Genomic DNA, 25,553 nt, shown 5'->3' with positions numbered 1-25,553 from the left:
GTCAGGGTTTTTAGATGCCCTCAAATATGATCAGTCTCATCTATCTGGAAAATATTTAGTTTCTAATATGTTACATTTTTATTTACTTATTTTTTACTCAATATAGTACTGTTAGAATATGTATTATTTATTTTTTTATTCATTCAAATTAGTGTTATTTATTTATTATTTTAATCAGACGTTTTATTTATTTTAATCACATATTTTATTTAATTATTATTTTTATTATTTATTTGTACATTGTTACACTGTTTCACTATACTTTTCGGGCCCCAGTCATTGACGTTACATTGATGAGTACTGATATCAGCGATTACTGTTATATTGATGTTGATATATCAGCACTGATATATTTTGTTAATGTAGAAATTAAAAAAGCATGATAGTAACGTATATTTTCATATTTTTTGCATTTTTTAATGATTGCAGACCTTATGAACTAATGATTTTATTGCTAATAAACATTATAAATGAATTAAAGGGTTAGTTCACCCAAAAATGAAAATTTTGTCATTAATGACTCACCCTCATGTCGTTCCAAACCCGTAAGACCTCCGGTCATCTTCGGAACACAGTTTAAGATATTTTAGATTTAGTCCGAGAGCTTTCTGTCCCTCCATTGAACATGTATGTACGGTAGACTGTCCATGTCCAGAAAGGTAATAAAAACATCATCAAAGTAGTCCATGTGACATCAGTGGGTTAGTTAGAATTTGTTGAAGCATCGAAAATACATTTTGGTCCAAAAATAACAAAAACTATGACTTTATTCAGCATTGTATTCTCTTCCGGGTCTGTTGTCAATCCGCGTTCACGACTCTGCTTCTTCTTCTTCTTTCCTGGTTTACGGCGGTTGGCATCCAGCTTATTGGTGCATTACCGCCCCCTTCTGCTCCGGAGTGTGGTTCACGACTCCGCAGTGACGCTGCTGACGTGTTATCCGGTGCGCCCGAGCTTCGTTTACAGTCTGAGGGAGACGCACGCTGTATTCAAGCTATTCTACATTGTTTGTATTTTGGTATTGCTATATTGTAAAATGGTGCGTAAGTGTGCATGTCGCGGATGTCCTAATCGCCAAAAACAACCACGGCGACGTAAAAGTGCATAACCAACGCGGACAGATGAAAGGATTCAATGGAATCAATTCAATGGAATCAATTCAGAATTTCAGTGGAATCAATTCAGTGGAATCAATTCAATGGAAAGGATTCCGGAAGAGAAGACAATGCTGAATAAAGTCATAGTTTTTGTTATTTTTGGACCAAAATGTATTTTCGATGCTTCAACAAATTCTAACTAACCCTCTGATGTCACATGGACTACTTTGATGATGTTTTTATTACCTTTCTGGACATAGACAGTCTACCGTATACATTTTCAATGGAGGGACAGAAAGCTCTCGGACTAAATCTAAAATATCTTAAACTATGTTCTGAAGATGAACGGAGGTCTTACGGGTTTGAAATGACATGAGGGTGAGTCATTAATGACATAATTTTCATTTTTGGGTGAACTAACCCTTTAATAAAATGTCATTGTCAATGAAAAATAAAATAAACATACAAATCCAATTCTTGAGTCTTTCGCCTAAATAGGTCTTTAAAATGTTTTATGAAACATCTGACCCTTTTTTGTCAAAAGTCAGATACCACAAACAAACAAACTTAAAAGTACAACACTGTGGATGTTGTTAAACTCTCAAACACAATGTGAGCCGTAAAGGGTTAAACAGTATCACTTAAACTGGATTGTGCCAAACAGCCAAAATATATCAGGGCTGGGATCTTTAAATAGAGAATGTACCCTACACAACCTTTCCGTTTCCTGCCAGGGGAAAAGACAGGGATGACATTGCAACACAGCATCCACAACAACAGGAAACCTTAAGGGAAGTCAACACTTAACAGTTTTAGCGGAATTCCTGCCATGGTACTAAGAGGTACACTGTTTAGCTTTCTGAGCAAATTTATTAGTCTATGCTGGCCAACTACACAAGGAATCTACATTCCCACACAGAATATATAGCAACTGCCCGAGATCCCATCAAAACCACCATCCTAAAAAGGACTGGAATCATTATAACCCCAGAATTATCTGATGCGGTAAAGGAGAATAATTATGATAATTGGTTAGCTGTCAGATGGTCCCAGATGAAGGCAGATTTTGAAACCTCTGTACACAACTGTACAAGCACAGCTGGACGAAGCATTATAAGCCATTACGGATAATTGTTTCATAAATTTATGTCTGACACATGTATGTAGGATTAAATGCAATATCATCTAATTTAATTACAATTTAAGTGGTTTATGAGAACGCTGTGTTTTTTTTATTTGGCCCACTTTGCTGTAGCCAAGACCTTCATAGCAGACATGTAATTTCATTTTTTACATTAATATTTAATGTTCACACACAAAACACTAGTGTTGAACCAGTATTTGTTTTCCAAAAGCAGATGCTGATAACTATAGAATGTGAAAAGTCAATATGATTAAAGTCACCATGAAATTACAATTCACCATTCTTATTTTTTTTTATGGAATATTGCAGTATTATAAATAATTTATCCATGCACATCAGTATTTTTTTTTAATTCATGTGCTCTCATAATCCTAATTCAAAATAAATTCCCCTCCCTCTTGTAGCAACATCTCTTCTCTTCTCTGATGATGTGTTTACAGACTTGAGGGAGGGGCAACCTGTCACTCACATGAGATCCACCAATAGCAAACTACAACCATCCAACTGCATCCAATCAATTCCTAAAGGACAAAATCAAAATGTGTCTTGTTGCAGAAGCCGTTTCACTTGGATATACAGCACAATAGGGAAGAAAAGCCTATTGCAACTTCTGTTTCATGCCGACTATGCAATGTTCTTGCAATTTTGCAATATTCATTGACAAGGCTGTTGAAACTGAGTCAAGTGAAAGAGTTCATGCTTGTCTTAATCAGGCAAGCAGCTACAGATATCATTTGATGCAAATATTGGACAATTTATCAGCTTATATAGGCATATCATCAATATACTGTAAACATTTGATCCATTAGAAAAGCTAAATCAGAAAAGACTAAGTCAGAATCAGCTTTTATCAAAATAAGTATGTGCAAAGGAATACTCCAACATCAATCAGAATTTGAGTATATTCTACTTAATGTAAGAAAAACAGTGCCTTCCTTTGCGTCAAATGTTGCGTCAAACTGTCAGTAATATCTAATATAACCCAGATTTATCTTTATATGAATATGCACATATATAAATTAATGCTTATAGTCTATATATAGGCATGTGTTATTCAGATTTATATAAATCAGAAAATTAACTTGCTGTTGTTATGCCAATCAGTTTAATGCATTACAAAATTTAATATGGACATATTTTGATTAATATTGGAATATGAATTAAACAGTAAACTATATTCTATTTAGAACTCTACTGTCATGGTTTGGGAATGTAGGGGCCCTTCCTGAGGGAGTAAAGGAAATGACAGAATTCCATGCGTAATTCTATCTGTTGGTAGAGCTTTTCTAATCTAAAGCAGATGTTTGTCACAGTTACTTCAGATGTTTTAAGACGCTAAAAGCCATCTACACAGCCCTCAAGCAGAGCAAAAGCACAGTATGCAGTTTTAATTCTTATTATAGAATGAAAAATGTGTCAGAGACTTGGCCACCAAAAACACCGCATTTACACTGCTAGCAGCTCGACAAAATTAAAAGGTTTTAATCGTTGGTCTGCGCTGCCTCAGTTGCGTCGCGTCTCGAATGCGTTAAGTCGGCGTGTCGCATTAAAAATGTAGTTTATTTAATAAACTTATAAAAAGACCCCGCGCGTTCGGTTTCATTCAGTTTCTAAACGCAAAAACGCGTCTCGTGTGAACGCCACCGTGACGCGTTGCGTCGCGTGCTTGCAGTGTTGTAAAGCGAACGCGAATGTGAAAAATGTCATATTCTCATTTACTCACCACGTAGTTGCAAATCGCTATGGTTTATAAAATGCTTATATGTTTTGGACAGATCTGAATTTTTGACTTTTCCTCCTGAGGAACAGATGTAATCCAGTAAGGACGCTTCACTGATTTCGCCCATCTCTGACAGGGAACTGAAAATAAACTGTATTTTACAACAGATGCGCTCTAGTCGTGACGGGTTGTTCTCGAAGATGCTGAAGCATGGCTTTGCTGGAAGCCAAGCTAATTACTGAAGAAGAAAGTACACTGCCTGGCCAAGTTCACTCCACCCAAATCTGCAGACAGCACCTCCTACAGTTAACTCCTTGTGCTCTGGAGACTAAAAGAGAGAATTACAGGGTTAGTTCACCCAAAAATGAAAATTCTGTCATTTATTACTTATCCTCATGCCGTTCCACACCTGTAAAACCTTCGTTAATCTTCGGAACACAAATTAAGATATTTTAGTTGAAATCCGATGGCTCCGTGAGGCCTCCATAGGGAGCAATGTCACTTCCTCTCTCAAGATCCATAAAGGTACTAAAAACATATTTAAATCAGTTCATGTGAGTACAGTGGTTCAATATTAATATTATAAAGCGACGAGAATATTTTTGGTGCGCCAAAAAAAAAGAAAAAAATAACGACTTATTTAGTGATGGCCGATTTCAAAACACTGCTTCAGGAAGATTCGGAGTACAAATGAATCAGTTTATCGAATCATGATTCAGATCGCGTGTCCATCTGCCAACGGCTGAAATCATGTGACTTTGGCGCTCCGAACAGCAGATTCGATACACTGATTCATTTGTGCTCTGATGCTTTCTGAAGCAGTGTTTTGAAATCGGCCATCACTAAGTCGTTATTTTGTTTAGTTTTTTTGGCGCTCCAAAAATATTCTCGTTGCTTTATAATATTAATAATAAAGTAAATCTTGAATGCTTTGGGAAACATAGTTAAGTTTTTAAAGAAGACACTTGACAGATTATTGCTAAAGGGAAAAAAGTGTTGTTATAAACTAACAATTTCACGTTAAACTCACAATTGCGAGATATAAACTCGCAATTCTGACTTTTTTTCTCAAAATTCTGACTTTATAACTCGCAACTGTGAGGTTACATCTCGCATTTCTGACTTTCTAACTCACAATTGCGAGTTTATATCACACAAACAAGATAAAAAGGCACAATTATACCTTTTTATTTTTTATTCAGTGGAGGAAACAAGCTTCCATCGTGTTCCAAATTTGGGATTGCTATATATCTGAAAAAATGAGCTTTCAATAAGATTTTGTTAGGGTACAGTACCAAAAGTTTCCACTAGATGTAATTCATTTCCCATTCATTATTAATTTCCAATGCGGTCATTTTTGATCACAAAGGAGTACAAGTGTGACTATTTTTTTTTTTTTTTTTTACTTTTGACTTTTTTGACCATTTCACCTTCTCAAAGGTGCCAGTGCCATTATCAAATTTCGTACAATTCCGATGAAGAAAAAAAAATCAAAAAAAAAAAAAAAATGTATATATATGTAAATATCTGAACATAAAATGAACTAATTTTTATGCTACTAGCAGATTCCATTGTAACAATATTAGCTGCTATTGGGGCATGTTGTCACAGAAGGCCTTAATAACGCAATAACGATGGAAATAGCTTTTTGTAGCCAAGACTTGATGGTTACTGCTATCCAGAAAGTATACAAAGAACTACAGGACTTACAGTTAATTCAACTGGTGTATTTCCAAGGTGAGCTCGTCTGTTAATGTTTAATGACTGGAAGTGACTGGACGTTTCAGGAGGGCAACATTCTCCACTGGACACTCATTCAGCTGATAGCGGCCAGTCACATGCTCCACCCTCACTGTCACTATACAGTCACACTTATTTAGCTGTGTGGATGGAGTGACCTAATATATATCTGAGTTGGTTATCAAACACAACTGGTGACTTATAATTTATTCAAAGGACCATATGCAAGAACCATTGCCTACACAATCTGAGACCTGCAAGCGCTCTTCCTTTAATGAGAATACAAACAATGAAATGTTCCATGCTATCTTTTACTTTGTGGATTTGACATCTGGTAATCCAAAGGTATGTCAGAACCACAGTACACCAGATTAATTGCAGAAATGGTAGTAAATGCAACTCGTTTACATTGCAACTCGCCGGCAGCGTCTGGCATTTCCAAATGGATTTCCATTTAATTAAGTAATATGCTTGTCATTTCATTTTCAGTGCATTAACCCCCTCAAAAATACAATACTGGAATGACAATAAGCTCCTTAAGGCTGATACAATAACATTAATCTCTGTAAAGTTGTTTTTATAAACTGTGCCGTATGGTCACTTTCATTTTTCAAAACACCTAAGTAATGATTATGAGCTCGCAGACATATGTTATGTCTAATGGGACAGAATCAGAACAGAAAAACAGCTTAAATATTAAGTCAAGCAGAAGTAATTCAGAATAACAAAACACCAGAAACTATGGCCTGGTTCCTATAGCATAGGAATTATGTGTGAACCTTATTATTAATTGTTTGAGATGCTTTTTATTATTATATTTATTAATATAATTATTTATTATTTGTGATAATAACAAATAATTGTGATAAGTAAAGTAAATACAATTTATTATAATTAATAAAAATAGTTATTGTAATTATAATTAACAATAATAATTTAGAAAAAAGCACCTGAAAACTAAGGGCTCCTTCTAGTGAACCTTAATGTAAACAATTTAAATATTAATTATTTGTTGTGCTTTTTATTATTTTTCTTTCTTTCTTTCTTTCTTTCTTTCTTTCTTTCTTTATTTAATTATTTATTTATGCTCATATATAATTATAATGAAATAAAAAAAGAATATAAAAGTAATTAAAAAAAAATACCAGACAATTCTGACCTGATTCCTTCTAGTATATGAATTAAGCAAAAATAAATAAATAAATAAAAAAAAATATATAGAGAGAGTTTATATTTATTTATTAAATTATTTATTATTCATAGTAATAAATAATTATAATTAAATAATATAATATATTATATTATAATCAATATTATAATCAATAAAAATAATAATAAGTATTTATAATAATATAAAAGAATAATCATATATATAATATATATATTTGTGGTGCTTTTTATTATTTATATTTATTTATGTAATTATTTATTATTTGTGGTAACAAATAATTGTGATAATTAAATAATACAATTTATTATAATTAATAAAAATAGTTATTGTAATTATAATTAATAATAGTAATAATACAGAAAAAAGCACCTGGAAACTAAGGGCTCCTTCTAGTAAACCTTGACAACAAACAATTTAAATATTAATTATTTGTTGTGCTTTTTATTATTTATATTTCTTTAATTATTTATTTATTTATTTATTTAATTAATTATTTATTATTTGTGGTCATATATAATTATAATGAAATAAAAAAAGAATATAAAAGTAATTAAAAAAAACACCAGACAATTCTGACCTGATTCCTTCTAGTATATGAATTATGTAAAAATAAATAAATAAATAATATACATATATATATATATATATATATATAGAGAGAGAGAGAGTTTATATTTATTTATTAAATTATTTATTATTCATAGTAATAAATAATTATAATTAAATAATATAATATATTATATTATAATCAATATCAATAATCAATAAAAATAATAATAAGTATTAATAATAATATTAAAGAATAATCATATATATATATATATAATATATATTTGTGGTGCTTTTTATTATTTATATTTATTTATGTAATTATTTATTATTTGTGGTAACAAATAATTATGATAAAAATAATAAAAAGTAATAAAAATTCTGACCAGGTTCTTTTATATAAATTATGTGAACCTTATTATTAATTATTTGTGGTGCTTTTTATGTTTTATATTTTTGTTATTAAATTATTTATTATATGTGGTAACAAATAATTATGACAATTAAATAATAGAAATAATGCTAATAATAATAATTGAAAATGAGAATAATAATGATTTTCACTTGGCAGACGATAAAACAGTTGAAAGATTCAATACATTTACAATGATCAGACTTGGGGGTGGGTTCGATTTACTTGGTCCACACCCTAACAACACCCCAGCAACCACCCACTAAAACCCCCGCCCTCAGGACACTGTTTCTCCACCTCACAGATGGAGAGATACCAAACCTCAAACTAGATTTTCCACGTCCCCTCCTTGGATCTGTATACAATATTCCATGTTAACCTGATAAAAACCACTGCGCCTAATGATGCCAGATGTTGCTTGGCAGCTTTTGTGACAATACAAAGGTCAATCAGCGTATAATGGTGCCGTGCGACATGGACGGGCTGATGGGAGGCAGCTGTTCTCACAGTGAGCCACTCCATATGGACGGCGCTTGTCGCGGGGCCTTTTCGCACAGCGGAAAACCTAGTAAACATGCCTCGGTTCTCATTTCCCTTTTACTCCCTCATACAAACACAGTCTAAATCCAATCATCTAGGCCTCTAAAGAGGATGATGTTCATTAAAGAGAACGGTGTTCACACTGACGGTCACCGTCACTCATGAGCCGAGAAACACAGCGAGGCTTACAGAGGGGATTGTTTAGACAGACAATGGTGTCTACCTGATTTTAATCCCAGAGCTGCAGAGAGTGCTGGGATTGGCAGCGTTTAATAAAGGAAAGTGCTCTCGTAATCTGGATTTGCCAAAGTGCCCTTTTGTGTTAATCAGACAATTTTTACAGGATGCTTTATGACATCTGTCACAAGGAGAAGCAGGAGTTCATGATCGTTTGAGTTGGACTTGGTGACATCTAAAATACAGTATCACTTGAAATGTCCAAATTAATTAGACAAAAATTTTTTTAAGGAGCTTTCTGCATCTGAACTATACATTTTAGTGGCATGTTTTACTTTTTATTTATATACGTATATAAATTTGGTTACGATTTTTTATGTTTTGAAAGTCTCATCCTTATCAAGGTTGCATTTATTTGATCAAAACCAGTCAAAAACAGTAATATTGTGAAATATTACAATTTAAAGTAACCGTTTTCTATTTGAATTAGTGCTGTTAAATCACGATTAATCGCATCCAAAATAAAAGTTTGTTTACATAATATATGTGTACTGTATATTTATTATGTAAATATAAACACACACATACATGCATACATGTATTTCAGAAATATTTACATGTAATCATGTATATATATATATATATATAATTTATATGATATATAAACGTAATATATTTTTGTTGAATACATGCATCCGTGTGTATTTATATATACATAAAAGTATACACAGTACACACACTGAAATAAATTATTTTCATGATTTGTTATAACATTTTTTCTTTTGTCAAATCAACTTTAATAATTAATGTAGTTCAGATAGCATAATATTTTGAGTTTCTGTTGATTAATCCAATCGCCTTCATTGTATTAACTCAAATTTTTCATTTTAAGGCACCCAGATAACTTACTTTTTTAAGTTAAATCAACAATTCTTTTTTTTACAGTGCACACATATATTTTGTAAACACAAACTTTTATTTTGGATGCGATTAATCGCGATTAATCGTTTGACAGCACTAACTGAAATATATTTTAATTTATTTCTGTGATCAAAGCTGAATTTTCAGCATCATTACTCCAGTCTTCAGTGTCACATGATCCTTCAGAAATCATTTCTTATTATTATCAGTGTGAAACAGTTCTGCTGCTTAATAGTTTTGTGGAAACTGTGATGCATTTAGAAAATACATTTTCAGAATTATTTTTAATAAAAATCTTATGTAACATTATAAACACTATTGTATCAATGTAATGTAATGCCTGCTTGCAGAATAAAGTAATAATGTCTTTAAAAAAAGTTAACTTTTGAATGGTAATATATGTGAGTGTACGGATGCACATACTTGCACACACACACAAACAGAGCAGCTAATCGACTCAGGTTGTGTAATTACTTTAGTGTTGCAGCGAAAAGCTGCATTTTTATAATTAAAGTCCAGTGTATCAGCGATGAAGCATAATAAACTACTTCTAAAATGGAGGATTACATTGATAAGCCCCAGAAGGCCAGATGTGGGAATCGGGGGGAGGTTGGTGAGGGGGGTTGGATCCGGCAAATCTAGGATGGGATTAATGGAGAAAATCCCACGGGCCGGAACGTTGCCTTTTCCATGAGGATTAGGGTCTTGTGTGGAGTCAACATGCTGTAATCCACCGATTAGCTGATATAATCACCTGTAAATACACCTTGGCCCGCACACATCCCAGAATGCCAACCGCTGCCGTGGAGCAGAGGGTGAATGAGTTTAGACCAACCCAGCTTCAAGCTCTGAAAGACCTGAAGAAGATGCCACAACCTCAAAAAACTGACAGGAAACATAAATCATCTCATGAAACAGTTTGAGAGTGAATGTAAATTGTAAAAATACACAGCAGAGCATCTCATCTTGTGTTTATGTTTCTGTATAACATATTCAGAGTGGTAGACATCTGCTGTGTGTGATGTGTGATTAATCAAACTCATCTTGTGTGTTTGTTTACATGTGGCTTTTTCACCTTTTTTAACATGAGAGCGGGCACAGCCATTTTTACAGTGAATGTGTCTGGCTTCCGGTGTCATTCACTTCCAAGAATTTAGATCAGTGGAAGTAAATATTTAGTTTTTACATACTGTATATCTTTTAGATAATACTTTCTAATGTTTGACTGCTATACTGCTGCAAAAACTTGATAGATAAATAAATAACAATGAGATCCTACCCTCAAGAGTCTTTCTTCTAGAACTATTTAAGTTTAGCAAGTAATTAAATCTCCGAAAATAATAAATATGCTGTGAAACTGAGTGAAAACTAATACCCTAAAATCTGAAGTAACATTACCTTTATAAGTGCCATAATCAGCAGTGTGTTCAACACTGCAGTGCTTGAAATTCCTATCTTTGACTCAGTAGCTCTCTCTAGTGGTCATAGTGTAGATTTACATTTTTGTCTTAAAGGGTTAGTTCACCCAAAAATGAAAATTCTGTCATTTATTACTTACCCTCATGCGTTCCACACCCGTAAGACCTTCATTAATCTTCGGAACACAAATTAAGATATTTTAGTTGAAATCCGATGGCTCAGTGAGGCCTCCATAGGGAGCAATGGACACTTCCTCTCTCAAGATCCATAAAGGTACTAAAAACATATTTAAATCGGTTCGTGTGAGTACAGTGGTTCAATATTAATATTATAAAGCGACGAGAATATTTTTGGAGCGCCAAAAAAAAAACAAAATAACGACTTATTTAGTGATGGCCGATTTCAAAACACTGCTTCATGAAGCATCGAAATCAGTGTGTCGAATCATGATTCAGATCGCGTGTCAAACTGCCAACGGCTGAAATCACGTGACTTTGGCGCTCCGAACAGAAGATTCGATACACTGATTCATTTATGCTCCGATGCTTCCTGAAGCATTGTTTTGAATTCGGCCATCACTAAATAAGTCGTTATTTAGTTTTAGTTTTTTTTTTTTTTGGCGCTCCAAAAACATTCTCGTCGCTTTATAATATTAATATTGAACCACTGTACTCACATGAACTGATTTAAATATGTTTTAGTACCTTTATGGATCTTGAGAGAGGAAATGTCCATTGCTCCCTATGGAGGCCTCACTGAGCCATCGGATTTCAACTAAAATATCTTAATTTGTGTTCTGAAGATTAACGAAGGTCTTACGGGTGTGGAACGGCATAAGGGTGAGTAATAAATGACAGAATTTTATTTTAGTTTTATTTTAGTTGAAATCCGATGGCTCAGTGAGGCCTGCATAGACAGCAATACTCCCTCTCTCAAGATCCATTAATGTACTAAAAACATATTTAAATCAGTTCATGTGAGTTCAGTGGTTCTACTTTAATATTATAAAGCGATGAGAATGTTTTTTGTGTGCCAATAAAAAACCAAAATAACGACTTATTAACAATATCTAGTGATGGCCGATTTCATAACACTGCTTCTTGAAGCTTCGAAGCTTTACGAGTCAAATCAGTGAATCGGAGCACCAAAGTCATGTAATTTCAGCAGTTTGATGATACGCGATCTGAATCACTGATTCGACTCAAAAGATTCATAACTCTCTGAAGCAGTGTTTTAAAATCGGCCATTACTAGATATTGTTAAAAAGTCGTTTTGGGGTTTTTTTGGCGCACAAAAAATATTCTCAACGCTTGAGAGAGGAAGTACCATTGCTGTCAATGGAGGTCTCACTGAGCCATCGGATTTCATAAAAAATATCTTAATTTGTGTTCTGAAGATGAACGAAGGTCTTACAGGTTTAGAGAGACATGAGGGTGAGTAATTAATGACATTATTTTCATTTTTGGTTTAACCTTTAAACCATGACATTATACGTTTTGATTTTTAAACGCCTCCAGATGGCACTATTCTCACTCCAAATAATGAATTTTAATGGATTTAATTTAATTTTGAAATTGAAATATTGCATTTATTGAAAAAAAGAATTTTAATGGAAAAACTGCTCATAAAAATTATATAAATATTGCATAGTATCATAAAATCCCCTCAGAATTCTAAATAATAATCAAAAAATATTATTGAACAAAAATATATTACATTGCTTTTCCTAAATTTTTTTTTTTTACATCAGTCACTTTTGACCATGAAGGAGTCAAGTGTGACCCCAAAATGAAGAGGCCCAGAGAGATACCTCCCTCTTGCAGCAACATCTCTTCTCTGATGACGTGTTTACTGGCGTGAGGGCGGGACAACCTGTCATTCGCATGAGATCCACCAATAGAAAACCACAACCGTCCAATCACTTACCCATGAACAAAGTCCTGCCCTACATTTTTTCTTGTTCGAGTAGCAGTTTCACTTGGATATACATCACAATAGGGAAGACAAGACTATTGCAACTTCCATTACACGCTGACTTTAAACATTTGATGTTCTTAGAAAAAGTTTAACTTAAAGGTGCAGTGTGTAAATTTTAGCAGCATCTAGGTTGCAAATTGCAATATAGAGAAGCTACGGTGGCCAACACAGGACAAAGATGTTGTCGTCTGAGACAGCAGAGAGTAGCCAGTCAAGCAAATGCGCTCTGTAGAGCAGTTTGTTCATTTAGGGCTACTGTAGAAACATGGCGGCGCAAAATTATGACTTAACGTAAGAGGATCTGTGGTGTATGCAGATAGAAATGGCTCATTCTAAGGTAATAAAAACATAACGGTTCATTATGTAAGGTCTTTAAACACCACTGAAAACATAGTTATGTATATATTGTTTTTATGTCAATAGATCCTCCTAAAATTTACACATTGTACCCTTAAGCTAGAAGATGTCAACATGAATGAAAGCTTTTTCAAGCCCACTGAAAGAACTCATCTCATGTGACTCCATACTTTTTAAAACACATTTGTTTTATTTATTATCCGTTTTGCATTGAAATATTAAGTAAAATCAGTGTATAGAGATTTAAAAATGAAATGTCACAAATAACTCACATCAAACTCCGCAAATACTGAAAGATGTCTTTTATTTTGAAAGACATTTAAGGAACACTCCCTCACATGGGAAAACAACATTATTTTGGTTCTTAGCAGATTTCAAAATTAAATCAACAAATGACAATCAACAAATTAAGACGACAAAACAAAAAAAAGTACATCCGTGAAGTGAAAGGATACTATTATAGACCATATTTAATATATAAAACAAAGCAAGCTCAATAAATATGACAAACACAAAAAGCCTATTAAGTAAACATATAATACACCATATTGACTTTGGGCAGGGTGTTTTTTTGTTTGTTTGTTTCAGAAAGGGAGTCAGAAGGACTTGGTTTAGTAAAGCACCAGGCAGTTCAACCTTTCGGGTAACAGCAGTATCGGTGAGATCATAAGCTTAGAAGACAATAAATCATCAATACATGTTAACATCTGAAAACTAACATGAGCTTCCACTGAAACCAAACACCCTATTCAGTGTAATAAGTGCTCCTCTAGGGTCAGGCGACGCTCTCTGAATCCTTAAACGTTATGAACCGACAAAATACAGATTTTTTTCAGTCTGTTTACCTTTAATTAAACATCTGCTGAAAGCATTTTAGATATTATTTATGCATTAACTTGACCCACACAACACAATATACAGTAAGGGTTTCAAGGTGCACATGTATAACTTAAATAAGCCGTGCCAACCTAAAGATTAACTCATATAAGCAGTTGCATGACAGAAATATTCACTCCATCCTGTCAAATGAACATAACACTGGTCCTAAAGTAATGTATAACGTGCCTTAGTGGCTACTCAAGTTATCTGCAGTCAAACAGTGATTTGGTTTAGGTCAAGATCTATAACTCACTCAGTCATACACAAAAGCACATGTGGATTCACACACTTTCTCATTCATAAACACACAAACACACACAGTCACATCCAGTAGTGCAGTTAACATGAATCACCTGCATCCTCTTTGTTGAAATATTCTTACAGAAACATTCTTGGAAAATAAACAGGGTGGTGAAGGAATCCAAACTGTGGCGTTTTATTCTCATTTCTACATCCTATCGTAACCTCAAACGTCCCACGGTAAGGGACCCGGTCCCACTTTTTCCTTTGATCATTTTCGTTCTGATAACTGTGACCTCTTTTGAAGTTAGTTGTGGTTGTTTTACAAAGTGCAACGAGTTAATGAGTCTGCGCTCCTCCCCCCCGCAGAGAAATGACAGGAAAGCTACAAGACGAGGAGTCCATCCGACTGGAAGAGGGAGCGGAGAGGGCAGCCGGAGAGCTCATTGGGTTGAGTGCATTTATGTCCCGAATTCATTCTCACAATGTCGTCCCAAAACATCCGTGCCAGAAAGATGCTACACTTCTCTGTGGAGAAAGAAGATGACAAGTGTCAAAAAAAGTTTTTCACAACATAAAATGTTCCAGTGTTTTAACATTCCCTCTGAGGGCAGAAAAAGTGTTGGAAAAAAGCTAGATTATTATTTTTTTTAAATTAGAGCAAAATTGGTGGGCAAATGGGTAAATCTTTTCAAATGTCCATATAAACACTACAGTATTTTAACTTAAATAAATAAATAAAGCATCCTGCCACCAAAATATAAATATATCCATCTATTTTTATCTTTCTTTTCATGGATATCTTACCAATAAAAAACTACTAAACAAAATAAATTTAATTTAAAAAAATAAATAAAATAAAACTGCTAATGCTAATGTAGTCTAATATTATATTATATTTTCGTGCTGTCAAATCGATTAATCGTGATTAATCACATCAAACAAAAGTTTGTAAATATATATATATATATATATATATTATGTTAGATGCGATTAATCGCAATTAATCGGTTTGACAGCACTAATTATTTTAAAAAATTAATATCATATATTTTTTCTTTTTTGCAAAACTGCTTTGGAACAATCTATATAGTAAAAACATATACACAAATTGAGCAAACTGAATATTGAGGTTGACTGATTGCCATGTCATAATAAAATAAAAACGTAAAATTTTATGTAATTAATCCTGACACGAAAATTTAAATATATCCATCTATTTTTCTCTTTCTATTTTTCTTTTCATGGATAACTTACCAAAATAAATAACTATACAAGATAAATAACTGCTAATGCTAATGTAGTCTAATATTATATTATATTATATTATATTATATTATATTATATTATATTATATTATATATTTAGTGCTGTCAAATCGATTAATCGTGATTAATCACATCTAACAAAAGTTTGTAAATATGTAATATATATATATATATATATATATATATATATATATATATATATATATACATACATACATACATACATATATATATATATATATATATATATATATATATATATATATATATTTACAAACTTACGTTAGATTCGATTAATCACGATTAATCGATTTGACAGTACTAATTATATTATATTAATTATATAATTTTTTTGTAAAACTGCTTTGGAACAATTTATATAGTAAGACACACAAATTAAATAAAATAAATAGCAAGGTCAATTGATTGCCAATGTTACAATAAAATAAAAATGTAAAATTGTATGTAATTAAATGAATAATAAAGCAGACTTTGATTATTTTATAAAAGAGATGTAATTAAAAATAAACAAAAAATATTAATACATTTAATTATATTAATAATTTTTTAATATTTATTTTTTCTATCCTCTATTAACCTGCTTTTGAAAAATATATTTTGTAAAAAATGCTACAGAATTTGAACATACCTTAGTAACTGTATACAATAAAACACCAACCAAAATTTGATAAATATCTAAATTAACAAACTGTTCTGCATTAGATGGTTTTTAATTTCTACACATTATCTGTTAGGGCTGGGACAATACATTGATTCTCGATCTGGATCGATCCTTATATTTTCTCTCTCGAATGGATTCTGAGCTTAGTTTTTAACAGCAGATGGCGCTCTAGACTAGTTTTGAACCGCACACTCAAATGCTCATGAAGAAGAGTGCTGGTGAGCACTTGTGCGTTCGGCTGAGTCATGTGAGTGGTTAAATATACTTGCATCAGAATGCTTTTATGACGCAAGATTAATGTAAACACAGTCCACTGCGAACACCTTTGTAATTCACTTCAACCTTTTCGAACTTTATGAATGATTATTTTAGGTCTAAGTAGTGTGTGTAAAGAAACAGTGTTTCTAAAGCACATATTATAGAGCCATCTGCTGTTAAAAACTAAGCTCAGAATCCATTCGAGAGAGAATCGGGAAATATCAGAATCGCTCCAGAGTCTTTATATCACAAATCGAGAATTGATGTAATTGTCCCGGCCCTATTATCTGTGTGGAAAGCGGCCAAAGCTCAAGATTGAAAAACAAAAACGTGACACTTACGAGGCAGTGAGCGTTGAGTTGAGCACCAGTGTGGTGCGTATCCTGTAGAGTTGGGCCAGTGTGAGTTTTTTGTGCTGCTGGGTTCTCTTACTGTGGCACATTCCCTCCATGACACTAGGGGGCGACAGCTCCCCGTCTGACACACTGCAGGGAATCTGGTTGCTACCAGCCTCATGTGCAAGTTTGGCTCGTTTCAATGTGTCCAAAAGCATGCCTGAGGGCAAACTGCATGTGAGTCTGTGGCTTTCGTCCGTCTCGGCATCCGTCGGGAGAGACTCGTCCGATTCAGCAGGGTTGAGCTCTGTCAGGCTCCTGCTGAGGGGCGCTTCTAAACATTTAACCCTCTGCTCCCATGTGTGCCGATTTCCTTTGCATTCTGTGGCTGCCCTGGCAACGGCCTTGTTACTGTTACAACTGTGAACTGCGGACAGCAGGTTATCCTCTGACCGGGATTTGGCGGCAAATCTCTCCAAAAACGACAGGCGACACTGGACGGGTGGCCGGCGCCTGGGCTTTAGAGACTGAGTCACTGAGTTTTGAGATCCAATTGAGCTTTTATCTTCCTCATCGTCTTCCTCTTCTGCATTTCCTTGCTCCTCATCTTCTCCTTCGTCACCCGTCGTCTCCGCCTTGTCCTCCTCGGAGTCGTCTTCCTCTACCGGGGCCACTCGACTCTGCGCTTCCATCATGGACTCTGGCGAGAGCGTCCCGTAGGCGCTGTCCATGGACATCGAACGGTATTGTGGGTCCAGGTCTGAACCCTCCTGACTGTCCAGATGGGACTCAAAGTCTGTGGCCCGCTGGTGTTTGGGCTGCGCTGAGACGGAGGACAGACCAGCATCATGGTCTGAAAGCCCACCTGAGTCAGACTGAAGAGTTGAGGGATCCAAAGATGATCCAGACTCATCCATATCCATCACCGACAAGGTTTCTGTGGAGCCATCTGATTGGCTAAAACAGAGAAACAATAATGTGAGTGCCCAACAGGTTGAGAGTGGCAGCCAATGTCGTAAAAAAATAAATAAAAAAATAAATAAAAAAATAATAATAATAATAAAATAATTCATAAAAAAAAATCATTTAATAAATTAATAAAATATATATTATAAATGTGAATTGTGAGTTACATATACATATATTATATAAAATAACTAACTAACTAAATAAATAAATAAATATATACACACACACACAAAAAACTTTTACAACAATAAAATTAATACAAATTATTTTAATTAGTTTACTAAATATACATAAAAATATCTATTATAAATGTATATAAATATAAAAACATAAAATATAAAAGCCTTGTAAAAATAGAAATTTATTACAATATTTATTCAATTATATTAAAATAAGTGATGTATTTATTAAAACAATTAATATAAATTAAATAATACACAATATATTTTATATAATTTATTAAAAAATATATAATAATATAATATAAAAATAAATAAAAATACCTATTATAAATGTATATAAATATAAAAATATTAAAAATATAAAATATTAAAATGTAATGAATATTAAATAGTTTATTAAAACATTAATCTAATTAATTTTATTACAATAAAATGTATTCATTAAAATAAAATGTAATAAAATACATTTATAAAAGATAAAAACTTATTAACATTTATATATTACTTACATTATAAATCATTAAATATATAAAATAATAAAATAAAATAATAATAAAATAATAAAATAAAATATGATTTATTAAATGAATTATATTAAAATAAAAGTAATGTTTTTATTAAAACAATTAATATAAAATAAATTAAATTATATACATTTAATAATATAAATGTATAAAAATATAATTATATAATTTACTAAAAGTAATTAAATATATAAAATATAATTTATTAAAATATTATTATTAAATGAATTATATTAAAATAAAAGTAATGTATTTATTAAAACAATAAATATAAAATAAATTAAATTAAAAAATAATATAAATTTATACAAATATATTTTATATAATTTATTAAAAAATTAAACAATTTAATATAAAAATAAAATACCTATTGCTCTGTTCTTTGTGTCTAAGGTGAGGTGAACTGGTTGTGGAGTTACAGCTGTCCTCGTCTTCCTCCTGATCTTCCTCTAATCTTTTCTTCAGAAGAGCCTTCTGTCTGCGAGCTTCCTCTGACCGCAGCCGCTGCAGCTGATTCTAAAATGCATGCACAAAAACAGCTAAATCAGCAAACTTATCTAGCAAGGACTGAGAGAACAGGTTTAGAATATCAGAAATGTCAAACAGCGATCATTAAGTGTGATTTTACCTGGACATTGCAAATTGCATCAGTCCAGCTTCGCCCCTGAGCGGCGCTGTTGGCCTGGAAAGAGTAGGCAGCCACAGCGTTCTTGAACTCATTGAGGTAGATGAGGACAAATGAGCCTACGACAAGAAAAATAAAATACAATCAGATAATTAATGCCTTTATTCCTAAAATTTTAAATCAAGAAATGTTATAATTTTTTTTCTTCATGTAAAATGCAATATTATTAATAAAAAATTATGGTTAGGACAAAAACATGGGAGAGATTGAGAGTGATTTATCTCATGGCCATATTAAAACACTAATATGGTTCACAATACGCTCTCTTGAGATCCTGTGCTGCTTGTTTCTGCTCATTTGTCATATGAAACGTAAATGTAGAGCACTATTAAACCGGGCTCAGTCTGCTCACCTGTGTCTTTGAGCTCTCGGCACACCACATTATGCAGGAGGAGAGGCTGTCGGATCACTTTCACCTTCTCTAATCGCTTCGCTGGTTTAGTGATCAGCAGCAGATCAGTGAAGAGGAAGCAGTAAACATCCATCTAGATGAGAAAAGACAAGCACAAGCAGTCTTAAAAGGACTGTTTTACTGGCTACAGTTAATCATTTTAAAAACCAAACGCATTGCAAATGTTTCCAAATATTCCCCAAATTGTTTAAATGCATCTGAAATTTGAAGGGATTCATGTAAATGATTTAATGGGAACTAACCCTGCTGTCTTTTCCCTCTTTCATGCGGAGCGCCCCCTCCATGTGCAGTTGCCTGGTCTCTTCCGGTGACGTGTCAATCATTGGTGCCATCAGGTCAATTCGGCTGAACTCCTTTAGAGCCTGTAGACATGGAAGGGTTAAACAATACATAAATAAACTGTCTGCCACATCACTCATATCCTGCTCAAACCAAATCCAAATTTTTGGCATGAAAGCAAGATATTACGTCTAAAATATTGCACTGGAATGATTCATCTTTTTTTAAATTCAGAGGCTAGATAATTATTTGCATGGTTCGTACCTTCTCCACCTCCTCGCTGGCTCCCTCCACGGCCTCGTACGACTCCACTCGAGCCGACATGGCGGCCAGTTTCTGCTGCTCCTGACGCTGTCTCATCTGAGAGTCCACGCTGTTAATGAAGCCCTCCACACACGCCACCTGAAGACAATGACAAACATCCAGATGAATACAACAGATAAACATCAAGAAATAGATACTTTTTGTGAATGTTCAAAAGTGTCTAACCATGTTGTTGAGCGCGTCTCTGGAGATTTGGTCCTCGGTTTTCTTCAGGATGGTCTTCAGGAGCAGAGGGTATTTGGTGAGTCTCTGGTGCGGTTTGGCTAGCATGTCCGCTAGCTTCAGACGGTTACACTGTTTATTCGTTTCTGCCCACTGTGAAGATAAGAAACTCAATGATTACAAGCTGACTTTAGATTATATGCAAGATATGCAAATCAAGATCATATGCATGTTTACATTTTTTTTTTTGCTTTATTTTACATTTTATTTTGCTATTTTCTTCAGTTGTACTACTGAGAATTTGGTCGCAAATTTTTGTTTTCAAAGAGTTCTTTTATCTACATAAAATTAATAACTACCATTCTATATAGTCTAATATTTTTTTAAATAATATAATATAATAATGTAATAAACATATTATAAAAATAGTAATTTTTTATATATTTTTAAATTCATGTAATAAATATAAATAAAAAACATATATTATAAATGTGTATATATATATATATATATATATATATATATATATATATATATATATATATATATATTTAATTTATAAAATTATTTTTTTTAAAATAATTATTTTATAATATAATATGCTTATATTAGATTATAAAAATAATCACTTTTAACTAATTTATTAAATATAAATTGAAAGGTAAATATTTTAAGTGTATATAAATATATAATTTAAAATATCAAAAATTAAAATATAATGAATATAAAATATTGTTTATTAAAATATTAATCAAATTAATTTTATTACATTTAAATAAAAAAAATTGTTTAAAATAAAAAATAAAAACCTATTAATATTTATATATTACTTAAATTATAAATCATTAAATGTAATTAAATATAAAAATAGTATTTATTAAATTAATTCTATAAATAAAAGCAATGTATTTATTAAAACAATTAATATAAAATACATTTAATACATTTAATATAAATTTCTAAAAAATATAATGATATAATGTATTAAATGTAATTAATATAAAAACATTTTTATTAAAATATTTATTAAATTTATTATATTAAAATAAAGATCCTGAAGAGTTCTTTTATCTACATAAGATGAATAACTAACATTTTATATTGTCTATTGTTTTTAAATAATATAATATAATATAACATAAACATTATTATATTATTTTTTTAAATAAAAAAAATATTTTTTATTAATTGTAAACCTGCTTTGTAACAAAAGTTGTAAAAAGAAAAAACTTAAACACAAATTAAACAAATTTAATATCTAAGCTGAGTGACTACCAATGTTATAAGAAAAAGTGCATGTATTTAATTAAAAAAGCAAAAACAAAAATTAAAATAAGTAAAAAGTACAAATATATAAATTACATTATATTACCTATATTATATATTATAATTACCATTTTCTATTTTCTGTAAACCTGCTTTGAAAAGCTATTTTTGTAAAAACGGCAACAGAAATTGAATATATATTGCCTGCTGCGTATATTGACTGCTAGTTTGGTCACAAACTCCTCACCGTGATGTAGATCTTGAAGAGCTCGTTGTCTCTCAGCAGCGAGCGCATGTACTCCATACAGCTCTCCTCCTCCATGCAGTATCGGATATACGGATGGAACCTGGATGCAAACTATCCACACAAACAAGACACTTTTAACTACTTGACCAGAAGATAAACAGCTTTACAACCAGCCTCTATTGCACATAGATGTCAAGATTATACATATATACCTATATATATATATATATATATATATCATAAATAACTCACCGTACTGAACCCCTGCTGCATGTCCGTGGGGTCGATCAAGCTCCGTGTGTTTCGCGCCTTCTCAAGCGCTGGAAACATGACTTGAACCCACAGCGTTGAGTGCAGATGTACAATGTCGTGGATGTTCCCGAATAGCCGCGTGGGCTCCACTTCACCCAGGAGACTGTTGTCCTGTAGATTCAGCAGGCCGCACAGGAACAGCTGCACAGACAACAGAATCAGCATTCATTAGAGCCATTCATCCACACACACTTTAAAACAACATCAAGTGGCATTTGCAATTCATTTAGCTTCCATAATATGACACGTTTCTGATTAAACACAATTTGAGTAGGAAATAACGTATGACAGAACTTGATTTCATTAATTGGTATTCAGTGGATTATGAAAAGTAATACTGGCAAATAATACATATGACTGTACAAAAAAAGACAAGAAACATTTATTTAGAATAAGTGCAACTTAAATTTCAAAAGTCTTTACTAAAAAAAAGAAAATGTCGACTTACATCGGTGATGACCCTGAGTTTCTTGATGTACGTAGCCTCGGTTTGGAGCAGTTCCCATATGGCCTCCTGCTGTTGAAACTGCCGTCTACTTAAACTCTGAAAACAGGCAGAAAAAAGTCAGATTGCACTAAATGTGCAACACTAAATATGTGAAATAGTAGAAATCAGATAAATATCCTATATCAGAGGTTCTGAGATGCAAAATGCAGTTGGTTTATGGGAAAACTTGACGTTAGTGCAACCAATAATCCTATTTTTTTTATGTGTTAGCTGCGATGATCAATAGAAGGGGATGGTAATGGAACGTCCCATGGGATTATGTCCCATGATAGATCAGTTGCAGTGTGTCAGTACCTCAGGGTCGTCCAGCAGTTGCCTCCAGCTGTCCTCAAGAGTCAGGTTTGGCTCCTCCTCCCAGGAATCCTGGTGGAAGGCGAGCTGGGAAGGAACCTTGGGCAGACCGAACTGCGTGTACGCCTGCAACTTAGTCTGAAGCAGCTCCACACGGTCCACTTCCTAAGAGACACAAAGAAAATAGAGAAAAATTAAATCCTCTTTCTGCATCGACGATGGGTGGATAATATAATATAATATAATATAATATAATATAATATAATATAATATAATATAATATAATATAATATAATATAATATAATATAATATAATATAATATATAATGTTATATAATATGATATAATATAATATAATATATAATGTTATATAATATGATATAATATAATATAATATAATATAATATATAATGTTATATAATATAATGTTATATAATATAATATAATATAATATAATATAATGTTATATAATATAATATAATATAATATAATGTTATATAATATAATATAATATAATATATAATGTTATATATAATATAATATAATATATAATATATATATAATATGATATAATATGATATAATATAATATAATATAATATAATATAATATAATATAATATAATATAATATAATGACATTTAAAATAAATGCTTTTTTAAACTTTCTATTTAATCAAAGAATCCTGAAAATAATCTATCATGGTTTCCACAAAAATATTAAATAGCGCAACTATTTTCAACATTGATAATGATAAGAAATGTTTCTCGAGCAGCAAATTAGCATATTAGAATGATTTCTGAAGGATCATGTGACAGGAGTAATGATGCTGAAAATTCACAGGAATAAACTACATTTTAAAACATATATTACAAATGGAAGTTAGGAATTACTGTGGTACGCATCCAAAAATCATTGTACGTTCCATGGTAAATATCCCAAAAAACATATTTTCTTTAATATTTGATTTTTTGTTAATGATAAATGAACAAAAACTAAAACTAAACAACTATAAAGAGGCCCTAACATTAACAAATTTTGTGATTTAGCAAACTCCCGACACGATTCACATCGGCAGACCACCAACAACCCGCAGACAACAGAGGCGCTGCCTGTCTGTTCAAACAAAACACCCCCGACAGGGTTTATGACACCTTACAAACACCCCTTTCACTAAACGCCACCTTCTCTTTAACCCCACAATTAAAGCCCATCCATTCATGTCAGTGACGCTCTCTCATGGCCCGTGTGCCACTGGGGCTATTGTCCTGTAACGGGATGGCCGGTGTACTTATGACAACGAGTATTTAGCATTGAGTGCTTCCACACAATAGAGGCCAGACACAGATGGACTATAGGCTGCCTGTAGTGGCCACTGGAGATGGCTGTTTGGCCCTGGTTAACCCTTCTTTTGTGAAAAAGAGTCCCAGTGGGACACAAGAACAGCCCCTTGTCTGTCTTCTTTGGGGGTTTCATGGCTAATCGTGAAAAGGATGTGTGAAAATGACAGGTGAGTGACAGCTACTGTCTCTATTAGTCATGCATCTGCTTTAAATGCAGGACAAATCTTTTCTGACGGGGAGTTTTGTGCTTTTTTGAGGCTCTTTTGGGGTTTCTGTTTGTTGTATTGTTTTGGTCATCTATTAAAGGATTAGTTCACTTCAGAATTAACATTTTCTGATATTTTTTTCATCCAAGATGTTTAGGTCTTTCTTTCTTCAGTCAAAAAGAAATGAAGGTTTTTGAGGAAAACATTCCAGGATTTTTCTCCATATAGTGGACTTCACTGGGGTTCAACAGGTTAAATGTCAGTTTCAGTGCAGCTTCAAAGAGCTCTACATGATCCCAGACGAGGAATAAGGGTCTTATCTAGAGAAACGATTGGCCATTTTCTAAAAAAAAATAAAAAAAAATTATATATTTTTTTTAACCACAAATGCTCGTCTTGCACTGCAGCGATGCGCCACACATTATATAATCATGTTGGAAAGGTCACGCATTATGTAGGCGGAAGTACCGAGGTAGGACGAAAAACTCAATCAAAATTGTCCAAAAATGATCCTTCAGAAATCATTCTAATATGCCGATTTGCTGCTACATGATTTTTTTCCTGCTTTCCTTAGACTACCTGGTGTTTTCAAGGTGGTTGAGATAAGGTGGGAGAGTTTACCTTTCCAGATCCGGCACCGAAGAACACGCTGATCCGACAGGTGGCGCGGTTCTTCCAGTTGTCGGAACCAGCAGCCACACCGGTCAGTGAACCTCCTGGAGCCACGCTTGGTAAAGACCCGTGCATTGCCAGGGTGTCCGGGGATGGGATGTTGGCATCGCCCAGAAACTCCGTCATGTTCTTCCGCCGACGGGCCTGACCCTGTGTTGAGGAAGAGATGGAAGATTGTAAGATCCAGGTGGGAATGTCAGTTTACAAATGCAAAACAAATAAAAGTTTTTGTGAGAAAAATATCTACAAGTATGTCAAGGACAACAGACCGAGAGATACGAGAGACA

At 32.8% G+C, this 25,553-nt stretch overlaps 2 protein-coding genes across 7 annotated transcripts in view; both read right to left on the bottom strand.

Moving 5' to 3' along the window:
• The window catches only part of LOC125259905 (ankyrin repeat domain-containing protein SOWAHB), a 33,886-nt gene extending 29,661 nt beyond the window's left edge, over positions 1–4,225 (bottom strand). For 2 of the 3 annotated variants that reach the window (XM_048177906.1, XM_048177905.1), the window contains exon 1: positions 3,965–4,225. In XM_048177906.1, the coding sequence (XP_048033863.1) occupies positions 3,965–4,088 (124 nt within the window). In that variant the 5' untranslated portion in view covers positions 4,089–4,225. The remainder of the gene's footprint in view (positions 1–3,964) is intronic. The other variant, XM_048177904.1, reaches the window with a different exon arrangement.
• Positions 4,226–13,511: 9,286 nt separating this feature from the next.
• plekhg5b (pleckstrin homology domain containing, family G (with RhoGef domain) member 5b) overlaps positions 13,512–25,553 on the bottom strand; it is an 89,406-nt gene continuing 77,364 nt past the window's right edge. For all 4 annotated transcript variants that reach the window (XM_048177557.1, XM_048177556.1, XM_048177559.1 and 1 more), the window contains 13 exons: positions 25,216–25,416; positions 23,051–23,212; positions 22,697–22,792; positions 22,189–22,389; positions 21,937–22,047; positions 20,427–20,576; positions 20,202–20,339; positions 19,901–20,020; positions 19,599–19,731; positions 19,190–19,305; positions 18,929–19,077; positions 16,893–17,843; positions 13,512–14,871 (listed from right to left, as the gene is read on the bottom strand). In XM_048177557.1, the coding sequence (XP_048033514.1) occupies positions 14,862–14,871; positions 16,893–17,843; positions 18,929–19,077; positions 19,190–19,305; positions 19,599–19,731; positions 19,901–20,020; positions 20,202–20,339; positions 20,427–20,576; positions 21,937–22,047; positions 22,189–22,389; positions 22,697–22,792; positions 23,051–23,212; positions 25,216–25,416 (2,538 nt within the window). In that variant the 3' untranslated portion in view covers positions 13,512–14,861. The remainder of the gene's footprint in view (positions 14,872–16,892; positions 17,844–18,928; positions 19,078–19,189; positions 19,306–19,598; positions 19,732–19,900; positions 20,021–20,201; positions 20,340–20,426; positions 20,577–21,936; positions 22,048–22,188; positions 22,390–22,696; positions 22,793–23,050; positions 23,213–25,215; positions 25,417–25,553) is intronic.

The sequence above is a fragment of the Megalobrama amblycephala genome, linkage group LG24, assembly GCF_018812025.1.
Source record: "Megalobrama amblycephala isolate DHTTF-2021 linkage group LG24, ASM1881202v1, whole genome shotgun sequence".
Taxonomy (NCBI): Eukaryota; Metazoa; Chordata; class Actinopteri; order Cypriniformes; family Xenocyprididae; genus Megalobrama; species Megalobrama amblycephala.
Note: the sequence above shows the minus strand (reverse complement) of the source record. Positions and strands in the feature narration are given on the sequence as shown.